Source organism: Palaemon carinicauda, chromosome 37, assembly GCF_036898095.1.
Source record: "Palaemon carinicauda isolate YSFRI2023 chromosome 37, ASM3689809v2, whole genome shotgun sequence".
NCBI classification, from domain to species: Eukaryota; Metazoa; Arthropoda; class Malacostraca; order Decapoda; family Palaemonidae; genus Palaemon; species Palaemon carinicauda.
The window spans coordinates 55,279,632-55,296,420 of NC_090761.1; the positions used below are offsets into that span (position 1 = coordinate 55,279,632).

At 43.2% G+C, this 16,789-nt stretch overlaps 1 protein-coding gene across 2 annotated transcripts in view; it reads left to right on the plus strand.

The window, feature by feature from the left end:
- Window positions 1-16,382, plus strand: part of LOC137629692 (uncharacterized) — a 46,262-nt gene extending 29,880 nt beyond the window's left edge. The window contains exons 2-4 of one of the 2 annotated variants that reach the window (XM_068361250.1): window positions 1,167-3,769; window positions 3,806-6,405; window positions 14,001-16,382. In XM_068361250.1, the coding sequence (XP_068217351.1) occupies window positions 1,230-3,769; window positions 3,806-5,744 (4,479 nt within the window). In that variant the 5' untranslated portion in view covers window positions 1,167-1,229 and the 3' untranslated portion in view covers window positions 5,745-6,405; window positions 14,001-16,382. Of the gene's footprint in view, window positions 1-1,166; window positions 6,406-14,000 lie in introns of both variants that reach the window. The other variant, XM_068361249.1, reaches the window with a different exon arrangement.
- Window positions 16,383-16,789: the final 407 nt, after the last annotated feature.

Below are 16,789 nucleotides of genomic sequence, written 5' to 3' on the forward strand. Positions count from 1 at the left end.
ACAAGAATACGTTCTCTATGAATCCTGTGGTGCTTACACAATAAATGGATTTAAAACCTCAGGCTCCTTGATGGACAAGTAGCAGATAAGGGAGGGTAGAGTTTAACCATGGTTAAGTTTGGGATGAATGACAAAGAATGACTGGCTTTCTTTTTTTCATCTTTCACCTTGTGGAGTAACAGCATCTACAGTACACTATAAAGCTGACCTCCACTATCTGCAGGTAGAACCATTTCCCTTGTCTGACCTGGTGTAGATAGATACTGTAGACTCATTATACCCCTTGTGGTGGTGGGATTGGGTATTGTCCATGGTACCCTTGGAAAACTCCGATAACTCTGAAAACTCTTACCCGGACCAGTCACAGTGCAAGTATCTCAAACACGCGGACCATGCCTAGCACGATTTTAGCGAGGTGTAAAGTTTTCACCAATTATGTGCAAAACACACACAGGATAAAACCCTGGGTCAAAGCCAAAAAGCCAGTTAGCACAGACTTCCACCCTCCTAAAAACTAATTCATCCTCTATAAATAGTATTGGTTTGTATTAATGATTGAAAAAATGACAAATTTGAATGTAATTTGTATTTTTCTTAACGTTACAAACCTGTGGCTATTTATACAAATTGACCCGCCAGTACTAGTCCCCCTTGAAGTCCTACCTCCAAGCAAAGTGGGTCCACAGCCCAGGTGTGTGAATGAGTGGGGTAGCTACTACCCCCACCCCCTGCTAACTAGCGGGTGGGCGGTTCACCTTCGCTAAAAGTCTAATAGCTTGTCTTTCAGCTTTGGCAAAAGTAATACATGTATCCCCTATAGATAGCTCCAGGTTTGTATCATTAGGAAAAATATAAATTACGTAAAAATTTTGTCTTTTTTTTTTTTTTTTTTAGTCCCCAAGTTTAGTAGCCTAGTTGATATTTCAAATTCTACAATAGACTCCCCTTGATACAGCATTTTCTTAGTAATAACTTACTAAGGCTTTGGTGGGCCTTTAAATTTCTTAGTATATTTAGCATCCATACCCATCATTAAAGTTTGATATGGAATGACAATCTAACAATGCCATAAATTATTAGAATTACTGTTTATTTTCTTTATCATGAAAACAATATATGCTGAAAGAAATGCAGGAATAATTCTTTTATGGAAATTTGTTTTACAGGAAGAGTTGTATGGGGAGGCCATAGCTGACTTCTAAGCTGTTACAAGTTGTGCAGAATCTCCAATGGATCGCCAAAACTTTGAACGCCTTTCAAGAACTCGGCATTCATTGCTGCCATCCGAGTCTCGAAAGCAAAGGCAGAGAAGGAGAACTGTCACTGAAAATCTTGAGGAAATGGACAGTTACAGATTTCGTGAACATATTGAAAGTCCTGACCAAGGAGCAGGGAGTCAAGGTCAAGGTGCCGGGAGTTTAGGTCAAGGTGCCGGGAGTCTAGGTCAAGGTGCCGGGAGTCTAGGTCAAGGTGCCGGGAGTCTAGGTCAAGGTGCTGGGAGTCGAGGTTTAGGTGCTGGGAGTCAAGGTCGAGGGGCCGGGAGTCCAGGTCGAGGGGCCGGGAGTCAAGGTCGAGGCGCCGGGAGTCGAGGTCGAGGCGCCGGGAGTCGAGGTCGAGGCGCCGGGAATCAAGGTCGAGGCACCGGCAATCGAGGTCGAGGCGCAGGGAGACGTGATCAAGGCGCCTATAATGTAGGTCAAGGCGCCTGGAGTGTAGGTCAAGGCGCCAGGAGTGTAGGTCAAGACGCCAGGAGTGTAGGTCAAGGCGCCGGGAGTGTAGGTCAAGGCGCCGGGAGTGTAGGTCAAGGCGCCGGGAGTGTAGGTCAAGGCGCCGGGAGTGTAGGTCAAGGCGCCGGGAGTGGAGGTCAAGGCGCCGGGAGTGGAGGTCAAGGCGCCGGGAGTGGAGGTCATGGCGCCGATAGCCTAGGTCAAGGAGCAGGAAATACAGTTCAAGGTCCCGGAAATCCAGCGAGTGTTTCTACGTTGAGAGAGAGTGTTATTCAATATGCCATAAGCACTCGTTCTCAAGTCATGCTACCCACACAACAAAATGTTCTTACAGATGAAAGAATAGAGGCGGATTTCAGTGTTCCCTCAAGTTCACATGGTGTTGCTCGTGAAAACTGGCTGCCTACCAAAGAAGGAACATCTGAAAGAATGTCTGATTTAACCTTGCCGATTCCTTCTATCCAAGATGAGATCCCTATAAATTATATGCCTTGGCAAAGATATGAAAGTACAGAGTTAGAAGCAGGTCCCACAGATTTGTCTAAAGGTAATGAAAATATAAGTGTGTTGGATGATTATGTGGGTAAAAGTGTTGATAAACAAAAATTGAAGAGGTCAGATGCTCTATTACCTGATGATTTAGCTCCTCCCCAAACTGTTTTATCTTCCAGCAGCTCTCCTTCTAGCCCAATGCCTCTCACAAGCCCCACAACCCCAACAAGTCCTACATCCCCAACAAGTTCCACTTCTACTCAGAATAGGCGCTCGACTGGGTACACATCTCGTTTTCTATTTGGATCCCCAACTCGAGTGTCTGATTTAACCTCGCCGATTCCTTCTATCCAAGATGAGATCCCTATAAATTATATGCCTTGGCAAAGATATGAAAGTACAGAGTTAGAAGCAGGTCCCTCAGATTTGTCTAAAGGTAATGAAAATATAAGTGTGTTGGATGATTATGTGGGTAAAAGTGTTGATAAACAAAAATTGAAGAGGTCAGATGCTCTATTACCTGATGATTTAGCTCCTCCCCAAACTGTTTTATCTTCCAGCAGCTCTCCTTCTAGCCCAATGCCTCTCACAAGCCCCACAACCCCAACAAGTCCTACATCCCCAACAAGTTCCACTTCTACTCAGAATAAGTGCTCGACTGGGTACACATCTCGTTTTCTATTTGGATCCCCAACTCGAGTGACAATAACAGTAAGCCCACCCACTGAATCTGAATCCCTACCTAGTAATTTAAATCCAGAAAGGCCCACATCATCTCCCATTAAGATTTCTCCCCAAAAACTTTTCTCTAAGATGTCAATTCGTTCTCCAAGCCAAAAGAGTGAAGGGTCAAGAAACTTATTTTCAAAAGTCAAGGGTATAATTAGTCCCCCAAAAGGTTTCATGAAGAGTAAAGGTTCAAAGGAGGTACCTAGGGAATCATTGGCTAATCCCTTTGATAATATGGACATAGATAGTATTAGTGCCTATTTACCCACTGAAGTTACTAGTATGCTTTTCACCAGAGATCAAGGTGAACATTCTACTACAGATCATGATGAATTAACTAATGCTGAAAGCCAATCAATTTCTGCAAGGGGTGACTATACAGTTTCAACTGCAGACCATGGAGTACTTTCTACTACTGACAATTTAGAGGTTTCCCCTAGGGTGCATCTTCATTCCTCTAATACAGAAGTTTCCCCTTCATCCCTTTCCAAACTCCTTGTTCAATCTATCCCTCTGAACAAGGAAGGCAATTCCTCTGGAGCTCCACAAGCTCATGCATCAGTCCATGCACATCATCCAGTTACTCATCCATTATTGCAACCACATCTGTATGCTCATCCAGAATACTCTGGTCAACAGTTATTAGAAAATCAGCCAGTACATGCGCAGCCAGAATACTCTGGTCAACAGTTATTAGAAAATCAGCCAGTACATGCGCAGCCAGAATATTCCGGTCGACAGTTTTTAGAAAATCTGCCAGTACATGCTCAACCAGAATATTCTGGTCAACAGTCATTAGAAAATATGCCCGTATACAGCAGGTCTATAGACTCGACAAATTTGCCCGTATACAGCAGGTCTATAGACTCGACAAATTTGCCACAAGCATCAACTTACGGAACCAGAAATATTTCACCTTCGGTGAAAAGTAAAAGTGCTAAGGTGTCAAAAGTAGCAATCCCAAATGTTATCCTTTCTCCTAGTTCATTTAAAGGACATCAAAGCTACCAGCAAGCAGCAAGTTATTCGTCTGTTGGTAACGAGCAAAAGAGCACAGGGCATTTGTGCCTTCCAGAAAGATATGAAAGTTCCAGGTCACCAGGTAGTGTAGAACCTGGAACTCCTCAATTTGTAAGCTCAACTCGGATTGCTCCCGTCTCGCCTGTAAGATGTACTCCCATTATTCCCAATCCATCGCTGGTAAATCCTGCAGAAAATCTGTTTTGCCAGAGTAGGCCATTTCAAATGGACCCTCAAGGTTTTCAAAGAGGATTTGGTGAGCATCGTATTCCACGTGGAGTTGCAACTAATCAAGAGGTACCAGTACGGGATCGATTAAAACAATTAACTTTGTCTGAACATTTGAGAATTCAAGCTCCCCCATTACTCTCTCCATCCAAAAATCAAAGGTTAACTACTCAATCCATTGTAGATCTTGGGTCCTCTCAAAATTTGCAACAAAGGGAGTGTTTATCATTGCAGATTCCTGAAATAGTCTATTTAAGCACTAGAGAATCCTCTTCCCTAAATTTGAGTTTATCCCCTCGCGAGCAATCTCGGCAATTTACTACGAGATTAGGAGCACCTCAGTCTCCAATAAGTGTTCAGCCTTCTCTTCATCAAGAACCACAAAGACGATACCAAAGTAATCAATCTCAAAATTGGTGGGCTATGGATCGGAACCCGGTGCCACAAACGTTACTAATTACTTCCTCAAATCTGTCTATGACAATGCAACCTTCTGTAAAATCACTGGGCCAATATTTTTCAGATCAGAGCCAATCAGATTTAATAAAAGATAGACCATCACCAAGCTTCTCTAGTCAACCACCACCATCTCCTAGTTACCAGCCAGCACTATCTCCTAGTTACCAGCCAGCACTATCTCCTAGTTACCAGCCAGCACCAACTTCCAGTTACCAGCCACCACCAACTTCCAGTTACCAGCCAGCACCAACTGCCGGTTACCAGCCAGCACCAACTGCCGGTTACCAGCCAGCACCATCTGTCGGTTACCAGCCAGCACCAACTGCCGGTTACAAGCCACCGCCAACTGCCAGTTACCAGCCAACACCATCTCCTAGTTACCAGCCAGCACCAACTGCCGGTTACCAGCCAACACCATCTCGTAGTTACCAGCCAGCACCAACTGCCGGTTACCAGCCAACACCATCTCGTAGTTACCAGCCAGCACCAACTGCCGGTTACCAGCCAACACCATCTCGTAGTTACCAGCCAGCACCAACTGCCGGTTACCAGCCAACACCATCTCGTAGTTACCAGCCAGCACCAACTGCCGGTTACCAGCCCGCTCCATCTTCTGGTTACCAGCCAACACTATCTCCTAGTTACCAGCCAGCGCCATCTCCCGGTTACCGGGCAACCTCTCCCGGTTACCGGGCAACCTCTCCCGGATACCGGGCAACCTCTCCCGGATACCGGGCAACCTCTCCCGGATACCGGGCAACCTCTCCCGGATACTGGGCAACCTCTCCCGGATACCGGGCAACCTCTCCCGGATACCGGGCAACCTCTCCCGGTTACCGGGCAACCTCTCCCGGATACCTTGCAACCTCTCCCGGATACCGGGCAACCTCTCCCGGATACCGGGCAACCTCTCCCGGATACCGGGCAACCTCTCCTGGTTATGGTTGTCATTCACCATCTGTTGATCATCAGCCCCCACATATTGATCATCCGCCACCACTTGTCAGTCATCAGCCACCACTTGTCAGTCATCAGGCTAGGCCTGTTCTTTCAGTATTGCATCCTCCTGTTCAAAATCCAAGAGAATAGCTATCTTCTCTCCAGCAAAGGGACAGTTCTCCTCCTGGAAGCCAATCTTCAAGTCAGCCAGTCATAGAACAAAACCCAATATTGTCATCATTACTAGATAAACCAAGTGACCAAAAACATGATGTTAAGAATATTGGAGTTGTTTTGGCACAACATTCGGCCAGACACACTCCTAACAGAATGGTATTACGTGGCCAAGGAAGACCTAGAGTTTCTGTTCTTTCAGTTGTAGAACAAACTTGGAAAAAGAGTTCTGGGGATGGTACGTTGGGTTTGAGTGGAGAAAGGACTTTTTCTTCTAGTCTTGCACATTCTGACATGCAATAGTCGAGCTCTATAGAGCATCCATCTGAGCAATTTCTACGTGAACAATCATCACTAACAAGTTCTTTCTCTGGAGGTGCAGGAATATTAGCCTGGACCCTAGCACAACCTCAATCGACCACAGAAGAGAGAGATTCCCAGTTGACTCGGGAGACAAGTGATCAAGAAAAGGGTATGGTGGGGCCCACTTTAAAAATCTTAAAAACTGAAAGAAGTGCATGATTTTGACAGGAAAAATCTTCAAGTTGATTATGAATTACATGTAATAAATCTGGTGATGGAGACTATTTGAGTGCAAATGAACTGATCATGCTCCAATCCAATGGAATATCCATTAGTAAGTATCTAAAGATAATTTTACATTTATCCTGAAAGATAATTATACAGTATACATATAAGTAGCTGATATTAGTTGAAAAGTTTTGTATTTAATAAATAAAGTTGTAAGATTGTTGTATAATACAATAACAAGATCTGGGTGTCATATTACTTCAGTGGTATGAATGGTGATATATTAACAATGCTAATGGGATATATTATGTTTAGGAAATGTTCTGAATATCATGCTATGTATTTCTTGACTTGAACTACTATTGCAGCTCAAAGACTACTAAGATCTAAGTAAAACTTTGGGATGATTCACATTTTACAGGTTTATATATGTGCATATAGGCCTATATATAAATATATATATATATATATATATATATATATATATATATATATACATATATATATATATATATATATATATATATATATATATATATATATATATATACAAATGTTATATATATCTATATATATCTATATATATATATATATATATATATATATATATATATATATATATATATATAATATATATATATACATATATATATATATGTATATATATATATATATATATATATATATATATATATATATATATATATATATATATATATATATGTATATATATATATATATATATGTATATATGTATATGTATGTATATATACATATATATATATACATATGTATATATACATATACCGGGTATATATACATATATGAATGTTTATATATATGTATATATATATATGTATGTATATATTATATATATATATATTTTTCAATATTAAACTTAGCCGGTGATCATATAGCTGTCAGCTCTGCTGCCCGACAGAAAAACCTAAGGACAAAATACGCCAGCGATCGCTATACAGGTGGGGGTGTACATCAACAGCGCCATCTGTCGAGCAGGTACTCAAGTACTCCATGTCAACACAGAACCAATTTTCTCTCTGTCGTGCCACTGGCAAGACCTACTAAATACGCTGTTGCTTTCTGGATTGATTTTCACGTTATTTGGTGAAGTATTCATTTCTGGTTATTAGCTTTCGCTGTGCAGAGGTTATCTTCAATACTTCCTTGCATTCTTTTATTGAATTTTGGATTATTTGTTGACGACTTGGATAGATTTTGGATCCCCCCCTTTGACTAATTCAAGATGTCTGACCCTTCTCAAGTCCCCAAATACAGGAAGTGTAGTGCTAGGGACTGTTCAAGGCGTCTTCCGAAGGCCTCTATCGATCCGCACACCATTTGTTCCAATTGTCGGGGTAAAACCTGTCAATTGGAAGATCGATGTGAGGAATGCGTTGGGCTTTCGGAATTCGATTTTCAAGAATTCCTGAAATATTCACGTAGGCTAGAGAGAGATAGAGTCAGGAGGAGTTCGTCTCGCTCAGTTGATTTTTCCTCTCCCCATGCCCCACAACCTATTCCTTCCCCTGTAGTGGTTGCTCCCGACCCCCCTTCTAGCACTCATCAACCTTCGATGGCAGATATGATGCGTGCCATCCAGGCTCTGGGTGAGAGAGTCGAGTCATTGGCGAGTGACCGCAACCAACTCATGGCTGACGTCAGGGAGTTGAAGGGTAAAAGTGCAGTGGGAAGTGAAGTGAGTGTTGGTGCAGTGAAAAGTGTTAGTGTTACGCATGAGGGTGCGTCTGTTCGTGCCTGTCGTCCTCCCAGTCTGGGACCTCTTGCAAGCTCCCAAGCCCAGGGGAGAAGCAATGTCGTACGACCAAAGGGTTCGACAGGCTTTGATCAGCGGACAGACGTTCCCTCCGTGGTTTCGGACGTATCTTTCCTAGATCGCCCCACCCACAAGAAGACGAGTGAGCCCGTTCATGCCTCGTCTGCGGAAGAGGTTTCACGCCAGAAACGATGGACCAAGGTCTCACGGCCTCTTAAACGCAAGGTCCCTTCCGCGCAAGTCCAACGGCCCAGGTGTAGCCACTGGGTCAGTTCGGACTCGCTGCAGTCTTCCGACGACTGCACACCTAAGAGAGGCAAAGTGGTACCGCAACAGGCAGTAACACCGTCTGTTGCCGCACCTGCTGCTGTAGACCCTAAGTGGTCTTTGCTACAGTCTATGCAGACTCAGTTAGCTTCTTTCATGCAGGAGTATCGTGCGGAGAAGGTTGACGCTGCACCCGTTAGCCTACAACCAACCACGGTTGTGCGCCCAGTAGACGCTGAGGCTGCCTGCTCCCGCACTCCAGCTGTGAGAGTTCCTCCACCCATGCGCAGTCGACCCTGCCAGACGCATGTTGACGTTCACCGACGCACGGAACCCTCCGTTGACGTTCGCGTGTTACCACAACAACAGGAGGGTGGAGTTAAGTTGCCGTGTTTTGACGCTGTGCGTCAACCTCCGCAACCCACTGTGGTTTCCGCTACTCGACCGCAGTCAGGAGTAGACGCCTTGCGTCCCCATACAGCTATGGTTGTTGCCAGTTCTCAGACTGACCAACGTTTCCATGATGTTGGGTCCAGTGCAGCCACGCATGCACCCGTGCTGCCGGGCTCAGCCGACCAGCTTTTACCTACTCCTTTGCCGCTTCCTCCTCAACATTCAGACGATGGACTCTCTGATGATGACGAAGCTGCACATCTTGACGACCAACACACGGACATCGACGAACCCAAGACCACGCCTCCCTCCTTAGACTTTAGGAAAGTGCTTGCGCTGTTCAAGGATTTATATCCTGATCAGTTTGTGTCTGCAGCACCACGCTCACCTCCCTCTGAGTTCGCTTTAGGCATGCAGTCATCCGCACCTGCCTTTACGAAGCTCGTACTCGCTCGCTCATCCAAGAGAGCTTTAAGAGTACTGGGAGATTGGTTGCAGTCCAAAAAGCAGCTTGGGAAGACAGCCTTCATGTTTCCCCCGGCCAAGCTTGCTTCCAGATCTAGCGTCTGGTATGCCACGGGAGAAGTTCTCGGCTTGGGAGTTCCTGCCTCTGCCCAGGGCGACTTCTCAAGTCTGGTAGACTCTCCCCGCAGGCTGGCCATGAGACGCTCCAAGATTTGTTGGACTCCTTCGGATATGGACCATCTTATGAAAGGAGTATTTCGAGCATTCGAAGTCTTTAACTTCTTGGACTGGTGTTTGGGAGCGTTGAGCAGGAAGACCTCCCCTTCTGACAAGGAAACTTCCATGCTCATTATGTCCTGCATGGACAAAGCCATACGGGATGGTTCTAGTGAGCTTGCGGCTTCTTTCGTGTCCGGGGTCCTCAAGAAGCGGGATCACCTTTGCTCCTTCTTGTCAGCTGGAGTCACCCCATGTCAAAAGTCGGAACTTATGTTTGCTCCTCTCTCGAAGTGCCTCTTCCCTGAGGAGTTGATCAAGGAGATTGCCGCCTCCTTGATCCAGAAAGACACTCATGACCTGGTTGCGTCATCCGCACGCAAAGCCACCCCTTTGCCCTCCGTGCCAAGACCCAGGATGGACACTCCAGCGTCAAGGTTCATTCCGCCCTTTCGTGGCAGAGCCTCCAGCAGAGGAGGTGCTCGTGCCGAAGGTCAACGTGGGAGCAAGAAGAAGGGTTCCAAGTCCTCTAGAGGCAGAGTCTGACTGCCACCTTCTTCAGACAGCAGTGGGAGCCAGGCTCAAGAACTACTGGCAGGCCTGGGAGAACAGGGGCGCAGACGCACAGTCTGTGAAGTTACTCAGAGAGGGGTACAAGATTCCATTCTTGCGCAAGCCCCCTCTAGCAACAACTCCCATCGACCTCTCTCCCAGGTACAGAGAGGAGGACAAGAGACTAGCTTTGCAGCAAGAGGTGTCTCTCTTACTACAAAAGGGAGCGGTAGTCAAAGTCCGGGACCATCAATCCCCGGGCTTCTACAACCGTCTCTTCTTAGTGGCGAAGAAGACAGGAGGGTGGAGGCCGGTGCTAGACGTCAGTGCTCTGAATGTCTTTGTCACAAAGCAGACGTTCACCATGGAGACGACAAAGTCGGTTCTAGCATCGGTCAGGATGGAAGACTGGATGGTCTCGTTAGACCTAAAGGACGCTTATTTTCACGTCCCCATCCACCCAGATTCCCAACCTTTTCTAAGGTTCGTTTTCGGGAACGTTGTATACCAGTTTCAAGCCCTGTGCTTTGGCCTAAGCACGGCACCTCTTGTTTTTACGAAACTGATGAGGAATATTGCCAAATTCCTGCATTTAGCAGACATCAGAGCCTCCCTCTATTTGGACGACTGGCTTCTAAGAGCTTCGTCAAGTCGTCGCTGTCTGGAGAATCTAAAGTGGACTCTGGATCTGACCAAGGAATTGGGTCTCCTGGTCAATATGGAAAAGTCCCAACTCGTCCCATCCCAAACTATAGTGTACCTAGGAATGGAGATTCAGAGTCAAGCTTTTCGGGCTTTTCCGTCGGCCCCCAGAATCAGTCAAGCCCAAGAATGCATCCAGAACATGCTGAAGAAGGACCGATGTTCGGTCAGACAGTGGATGAGTCTGATAGGGACGCTATCATCACTGGACCAGTTCATCGCGTTAGGGAGACTCCACCTCCGACCCCTTCAATTTCACCTAGCTGTTCACTGGAGAAAGGACAAGACGCTAGAAGCGGTCTCGATTCCTATTTCCGAGAAGATGAAGTCGTCACTGACTTGGTGGAAGGACAACATTCTCCTCAGGGAGGGTCTGCCACTGGCTGTTCAGACCCCCAACCACATTCTCTTCTCGGACGCATCGGACACGGGCTGGGGTGCGACATTGGACGGTCGGGAATGCTCGGGCACGTGGAATGCGGATCAAAGAACGTTGCACATCAACTGCAAGGAGCTACTGGCAGTTCATCTGGCCTTGAGAAGCTTCAAGTCCCTCCTTCTAGGCAAGGTGGTGGAGGTGAACTCCGACAACACCACAGCCTTGGCGTACATCTCCAAGCAAGGAGGGACTCATTCGATGACGTTGTACGAGATCGCAAGGGACCTCCTCACCTGGTCAAGAGATCGAAACATATCGCTAGTAACGAGGTTCATTCAAGGCAACATGAATGTCATGGCAGACCGCCTCAGCCGGAAGGGTCAAATCATCCCAACAGAGTGGACCCTTCACAAGAATGTATGCAAGAGACTATGGGCCTTGTGGGGTCAGCCTACCATAGATCTGTTTGCAACCTCGATGACCAAGAGGCTCCCAATTTATTGCTCACCGATTCCGGACCCAGCAGCAGTTCACATAGATGCCTTCCTTCTGGATTGGTCCCATCTAGATCTTTATGCATTCCCCCCGTTCAAGATTGTCAACAGAGTACAGTACTGCAGAAGTTCGCCTCTCACGAAGGGACAAGGTTGACGTTGGTTGCTCCCCTCTGGCCCGCGAGAGAATGGTTCACCGAGGTACTGCAATGGCTAGTAGACGTTCCCAGAACACTTCCTCTAAGAGTGGACCTTCTGCGTCAGCCGCATGTAAAGAAGGTACACCCAAGCCTCCACGCTCTTCGTCTGACTGCCTTCAGACTATCGAAAGACTCTCGAGAGCTAGAGGCTTTTCGAAGGAGGCAGCCAGAGCGATTGCTAGAGCAAGGAGGACATCCACTCTTAAAGTCTACCAGTCGAAGTGGGAAGTCTTCCGAAGCTGGTGCAAGTCGGTATCAGTATCCTCAACCAGTACCTCTGTAACTCAGATAGCTGACTTCCTTTTATACCTAAGGAAGGAAAGATCTCTTTCAGCTCCCACGATCAAGGGTTACAGAAGCATGTTGGCAGCAGTCTTCCGTCACAGAGGCTTAGATCTTTCCAACAACAAAGATCTACAGGACCTCCTTAAGTCTTTTGAGACCTCGAAGGAGCGTCGGTTGGCCACACCAGGTTGGAACTTAGACGTGGTACTAAGATTCCTTATGTCAGAAAGGTTCGAACCACTTCAATCAGCCTCTTTTAAAGATCTCACTTTGAAGACCCTTTTCCTCGTCTGCTTAGCAACAGCTAAAAGAGTCAGTGAGATACACGCCTTCAGCAGGAACATTGGATTTACATCTGAAACGGCTACATGTTCCTTACAGCTTGGTTTTTTAGCCAAAAACGAACTTCCTTCTCGTCCTTGGCCCAAATCGTTCGATATTCCAAGCCTTTCTAATTTGGTTGGAAATGAACAAGAAAGAGTACTATGCCCTGTAAGAGCTCTTAAGTACTATTTGAGACGTACTAAACCATTACGAGGACAATCAGAAGCTTTATGGTGCGCTATTAAGAAACCTTCTTTACCTATGTCGAAGAATGCAGTTTCTTATTATATCAGACTTTTGATTCGAGAAGCTCATTCCCATCTGAATGAGGAGGACCATGCTTTGCTGAAGGTAAGGACACATGAAGTTAGAGCTGTCGCAACTTCAGTAGCCTTCAAACAAAACAGATCTCTGCAGAGTGTAATGGATGCAACCTATTGGAGAAGCAAGTCAGTGTTCGCATCATTTTACCTTAAAGATGTCCAGTCTCTTTACGAGAACTGCTACACCCTGGGACCATTCGTAGCAGCGAGTGCAGTAGTGGGTGAGGGTTCAACCACTACATTCCCCTAATCCCATAACCTTTTTAATCTTTCTCTTGAAACGTTTTTTATTGTTGTTTTTTGGGTTGTCCGGAAGGCTAAGAAGCCTTTCGCATCCTGGTTGATTTGGCGGGTGGTCAAATTCTTTTCTTGAGAAGCGCCTAGATTAGAGGTTTTGATGAGGTCCTTTAGTATGGGTTGCAACCCTTCATACTTCAGCTCCTAGGAGTCGCTCAGCATCCTATGAGGATCGCGAGGCTCAGTAAGGAAGACGTACTTAAAAAGGCAGAGTAATTGTTCAAGTCGACTTCCTTGCCAGGTACTTATTAATTTTATGTTTGTTATTTTGAATAACTGCTAAAATGAAATACAAAATACTTAGCTCTTAATGTTAACATATATGCTGGTCTCTACCCACCCCCCTGGGTGTGAATCAGCTATATCATCACCGGCTAAGTTTAATATTGAAAAATGTTATTTTCATTAGTAAAATAAATTTTTGAATATACTTACCCGGTGATCATAGATTAAAGGACCCTCCCTTCCTCCCCAATAGAGACCCAGTGGGCCGAGGAGAAAATTGGTTCTGTGTTGACATGGAGTACTTGAGTACCTGCTCGACAGATGGCGCTGTTGATGTACACCCCCACCTGTATAGCGATCGCTGGCGTATTTTGTCCTTAGGTTTTTCTGTCGGGCAGCAGAGCTGACAGCTATATGATCACCGGGTCAGTATATTCAAAAATTTATTTTACTAATGAAAATAACATATTTATATATATATATATATATATATATATATATATATATGTGTGTGTGTGTGTGTGTGTGTGTATGCATATATGGGTGTATAATTTTTAGGACTACCGTAATTTTTTTTATTTTGATAATCTTTAAGTCTCATAAGAAATTAGGTCAAATAATGGATGACTTGAATGAAGTAAAATCTAGAAGAATTTTTAGGAATGAACTTCACTGTTCATGTATGATTACAATATAAAAGAACTGTGAAGTTAGAATTTGATAATGATTTTTTATATGCTTTCATTGAAAATCCTTGATCTGATGCACTCTCTATAACCCACAGGCGCTGCTCCCCTGCAATAACGAATTGAAGTCTGCTCTTCTGTATCGCCAAGATTTAAATTGCCTGAAATATTTATTGTCATGAAGGTGAAAGAAGAGCGAAATCAACAGGTTTATTGATATAAATTGAAGGTTTTTAAATTTTTTCTCTTCTCTTGACTGTTTTAGATAATTCTATTTAGATTTTTTTAAAGTATTATAGAAGTACTGTATTGTAGATTACTTTTAGACTTGTTGCTTCACAGTTTTAAGTTTGTACATAATTTTTTTAATCTCGATTACCTGTATTAATTTTTAATGAGGTACAGTACTTTTAGGCAGATTGTAGTTATACAAATTTTATATTTTTTTTAGAGATTTTTTATGGAAATGTCACTATTTTAGTATCATTCCATTTAAAAGCAGCTGTATTTTATATTAATTTATTTTTTGATTAGCAGTTTGTTTCAGTGCATCCCATTACTTTACCATTGAAAAGCAGCTGTATTTTATATTAATTTCTTTGAATTAGCAGTTTGTATCAATGCAATCCCGTTACTTAACCATTACAAAGTAGCTGTATTTTATATTAATTTCTTTGAGTCAGCAGTTTTTTTATCAACACAATCCTATTACTTTACGATAGCCTTGTATTTTGAAGCTGCCATCAAGATTCAGCAAAAAAAAAAAAAAACCTTTCAATTCGTTATGACCCCATACTATAGGGAGGAAGTTTCATCAATAAATTTCATACTGTTCACTGTAGGCATTAGTAAAGGGCCGTCGTAGCAACCATTCGTCCCTAACGTTATTAACATATGCTTGAACTTCAATTTCTGCTTCCTTCCATATTGCTATTTAACCTTCTTAACTATTTCATAATACATCTCCAGTGTTTCCCCAAGTTGCATTTTGGTGCTGGATGACCTACCCAGTTCCAGTGCTGGGCCATATTACCTAATTTTCATAAATCCATGAATAAGAGCACCTGGGTGTTTTGACTCCAAAATACCTTATTAGTGGCAACAACTGGGCGTTCTTTAAACTTTAAACTTTAGATCATAGTGATATGATCCCTTTTAAGTTTGTATTCATCATATACAGTAGATCATATATTTCTTTGCTCATCTTGTGTGGTTAGTGCTTCAAAAGACAAACTCATAGTATGAGGTAGAACACCCATTCTATTGATTGGTTGCATATCCAAAATAACCAATTCCATTATTACTCAGGGTCTCACTTTTTGTCTACCTAATTCCTGATTTTCATGTACTGTACCTGTACTGCAAACTATATGTTTTTTTAATTTATAATTATTTATAACTATAGTCCCAAGATTAGTTGAAATTCCTTTACTTGTACATCATGCATAACTGCACCTCATTCAATGTGAACCTGTATATGTACATAGTTGCACGCTAAGACAAAAGTGAGAATACAGTATAAGCACTTGTTCGGATGAATATGTAGTAAAGATTGAATCATCTTGAGATGTGGCCAATCACTTTACACGTGCTCTGATTGACTCGATGGTAATCTTCTGAGCTAATTGGTATATTGATGAGGAAAGGGCTAGTTATAGGACAACAATTTTGAAGGAAATTTGTGGAATGAGTAATCCTCAGTCCCATGGCATACTCACTAAATTCTGGCACCATGCTGAATTCTAATGATGGGAGCTTTAGCTTTTCTTGATGTTCCTTAAACGTTGACAAGAGTATTTTGTTTTTGTGGTTGGGTTTCGTATTCTATAATGTTACCAATACCTGATAAGTAGCAGAAGTGAGCAGGCTCTTTCAACAGAGTAGGAAATCCAAAAACAGCTTGATGAGGACTGGTCAAGATAACTTGTAATTGAAAAGTTTAGTCCCTAAACAACTCGTGCACTCGAAGAAATAGTATTACAAAAAGTGTACTGCATTGAATGGTTAAAACTTTTACAATTTTCATGTAAGACAATGGTTTCATCAAACTTTCTGTGAAATGTAGCCTCGTCTGTAAGAACGTACTTTATTGTCAGCTTAAATAGCGATTCACCAATTTTTTTACTTTTTATGCTTAAAGAGGATTATGAAGTCCAAGAAAGTGCCCTTTTCCTCATCTTGTCTTAGACCTTTTCCGTCTTATCAAGATTTTACGGTTCATGTTTTCCTGTATCGGTTTCAAAAATTAAATATTTTTGTTAATTACAACTACTCTGTTGCATTGTAGTCAGTGGTGTGTAGAAATCATGGCTTCAACCCCAATACACACCTTTGTGGTAAAATAAAGCCTGTAGTGTAGTGATATGCTGTGTAAAGATTATCTTAGATTTACTTATAGTCCATTTCTTTTAGCGAGTCATATTTGCACCGACTCGCAACGGTGCCCTTTTAGCTCGCAAAAGTTTCCTGGTCGCTGATTGGTTAGAATTATCTTGTCCAACCAATCAGCGATCAGGAAACTTTTCTGAGCTAAAAGGGCACCGCTGTGAGTCGGTGCAAATATGACTCGCTAAAAGAAATGGACTATAGTAAGTTTGATTGTTTTACTTTATTTGTACAGTTAGTACAATTATGGTATGATTTACCATAGGAATTATGATGTTATTTACCATAATGTGATAGGGGTTGATTAGGAAAGTTTTAGTTTGTACAGTGTACAATGGTATGTAGTCATAAATATTAAATATAAAAGGAAAAATGATTGGTTGTAACTCCTAAGGAATGCATACTGTATGTTCACAGCACTTTTAGTACTACAGTGAACCTTGTATTTTTTTTTTTACGTACAGTGGTTAAGGGGGCAGTAGGTAAAAGTATTGGTAGGAAG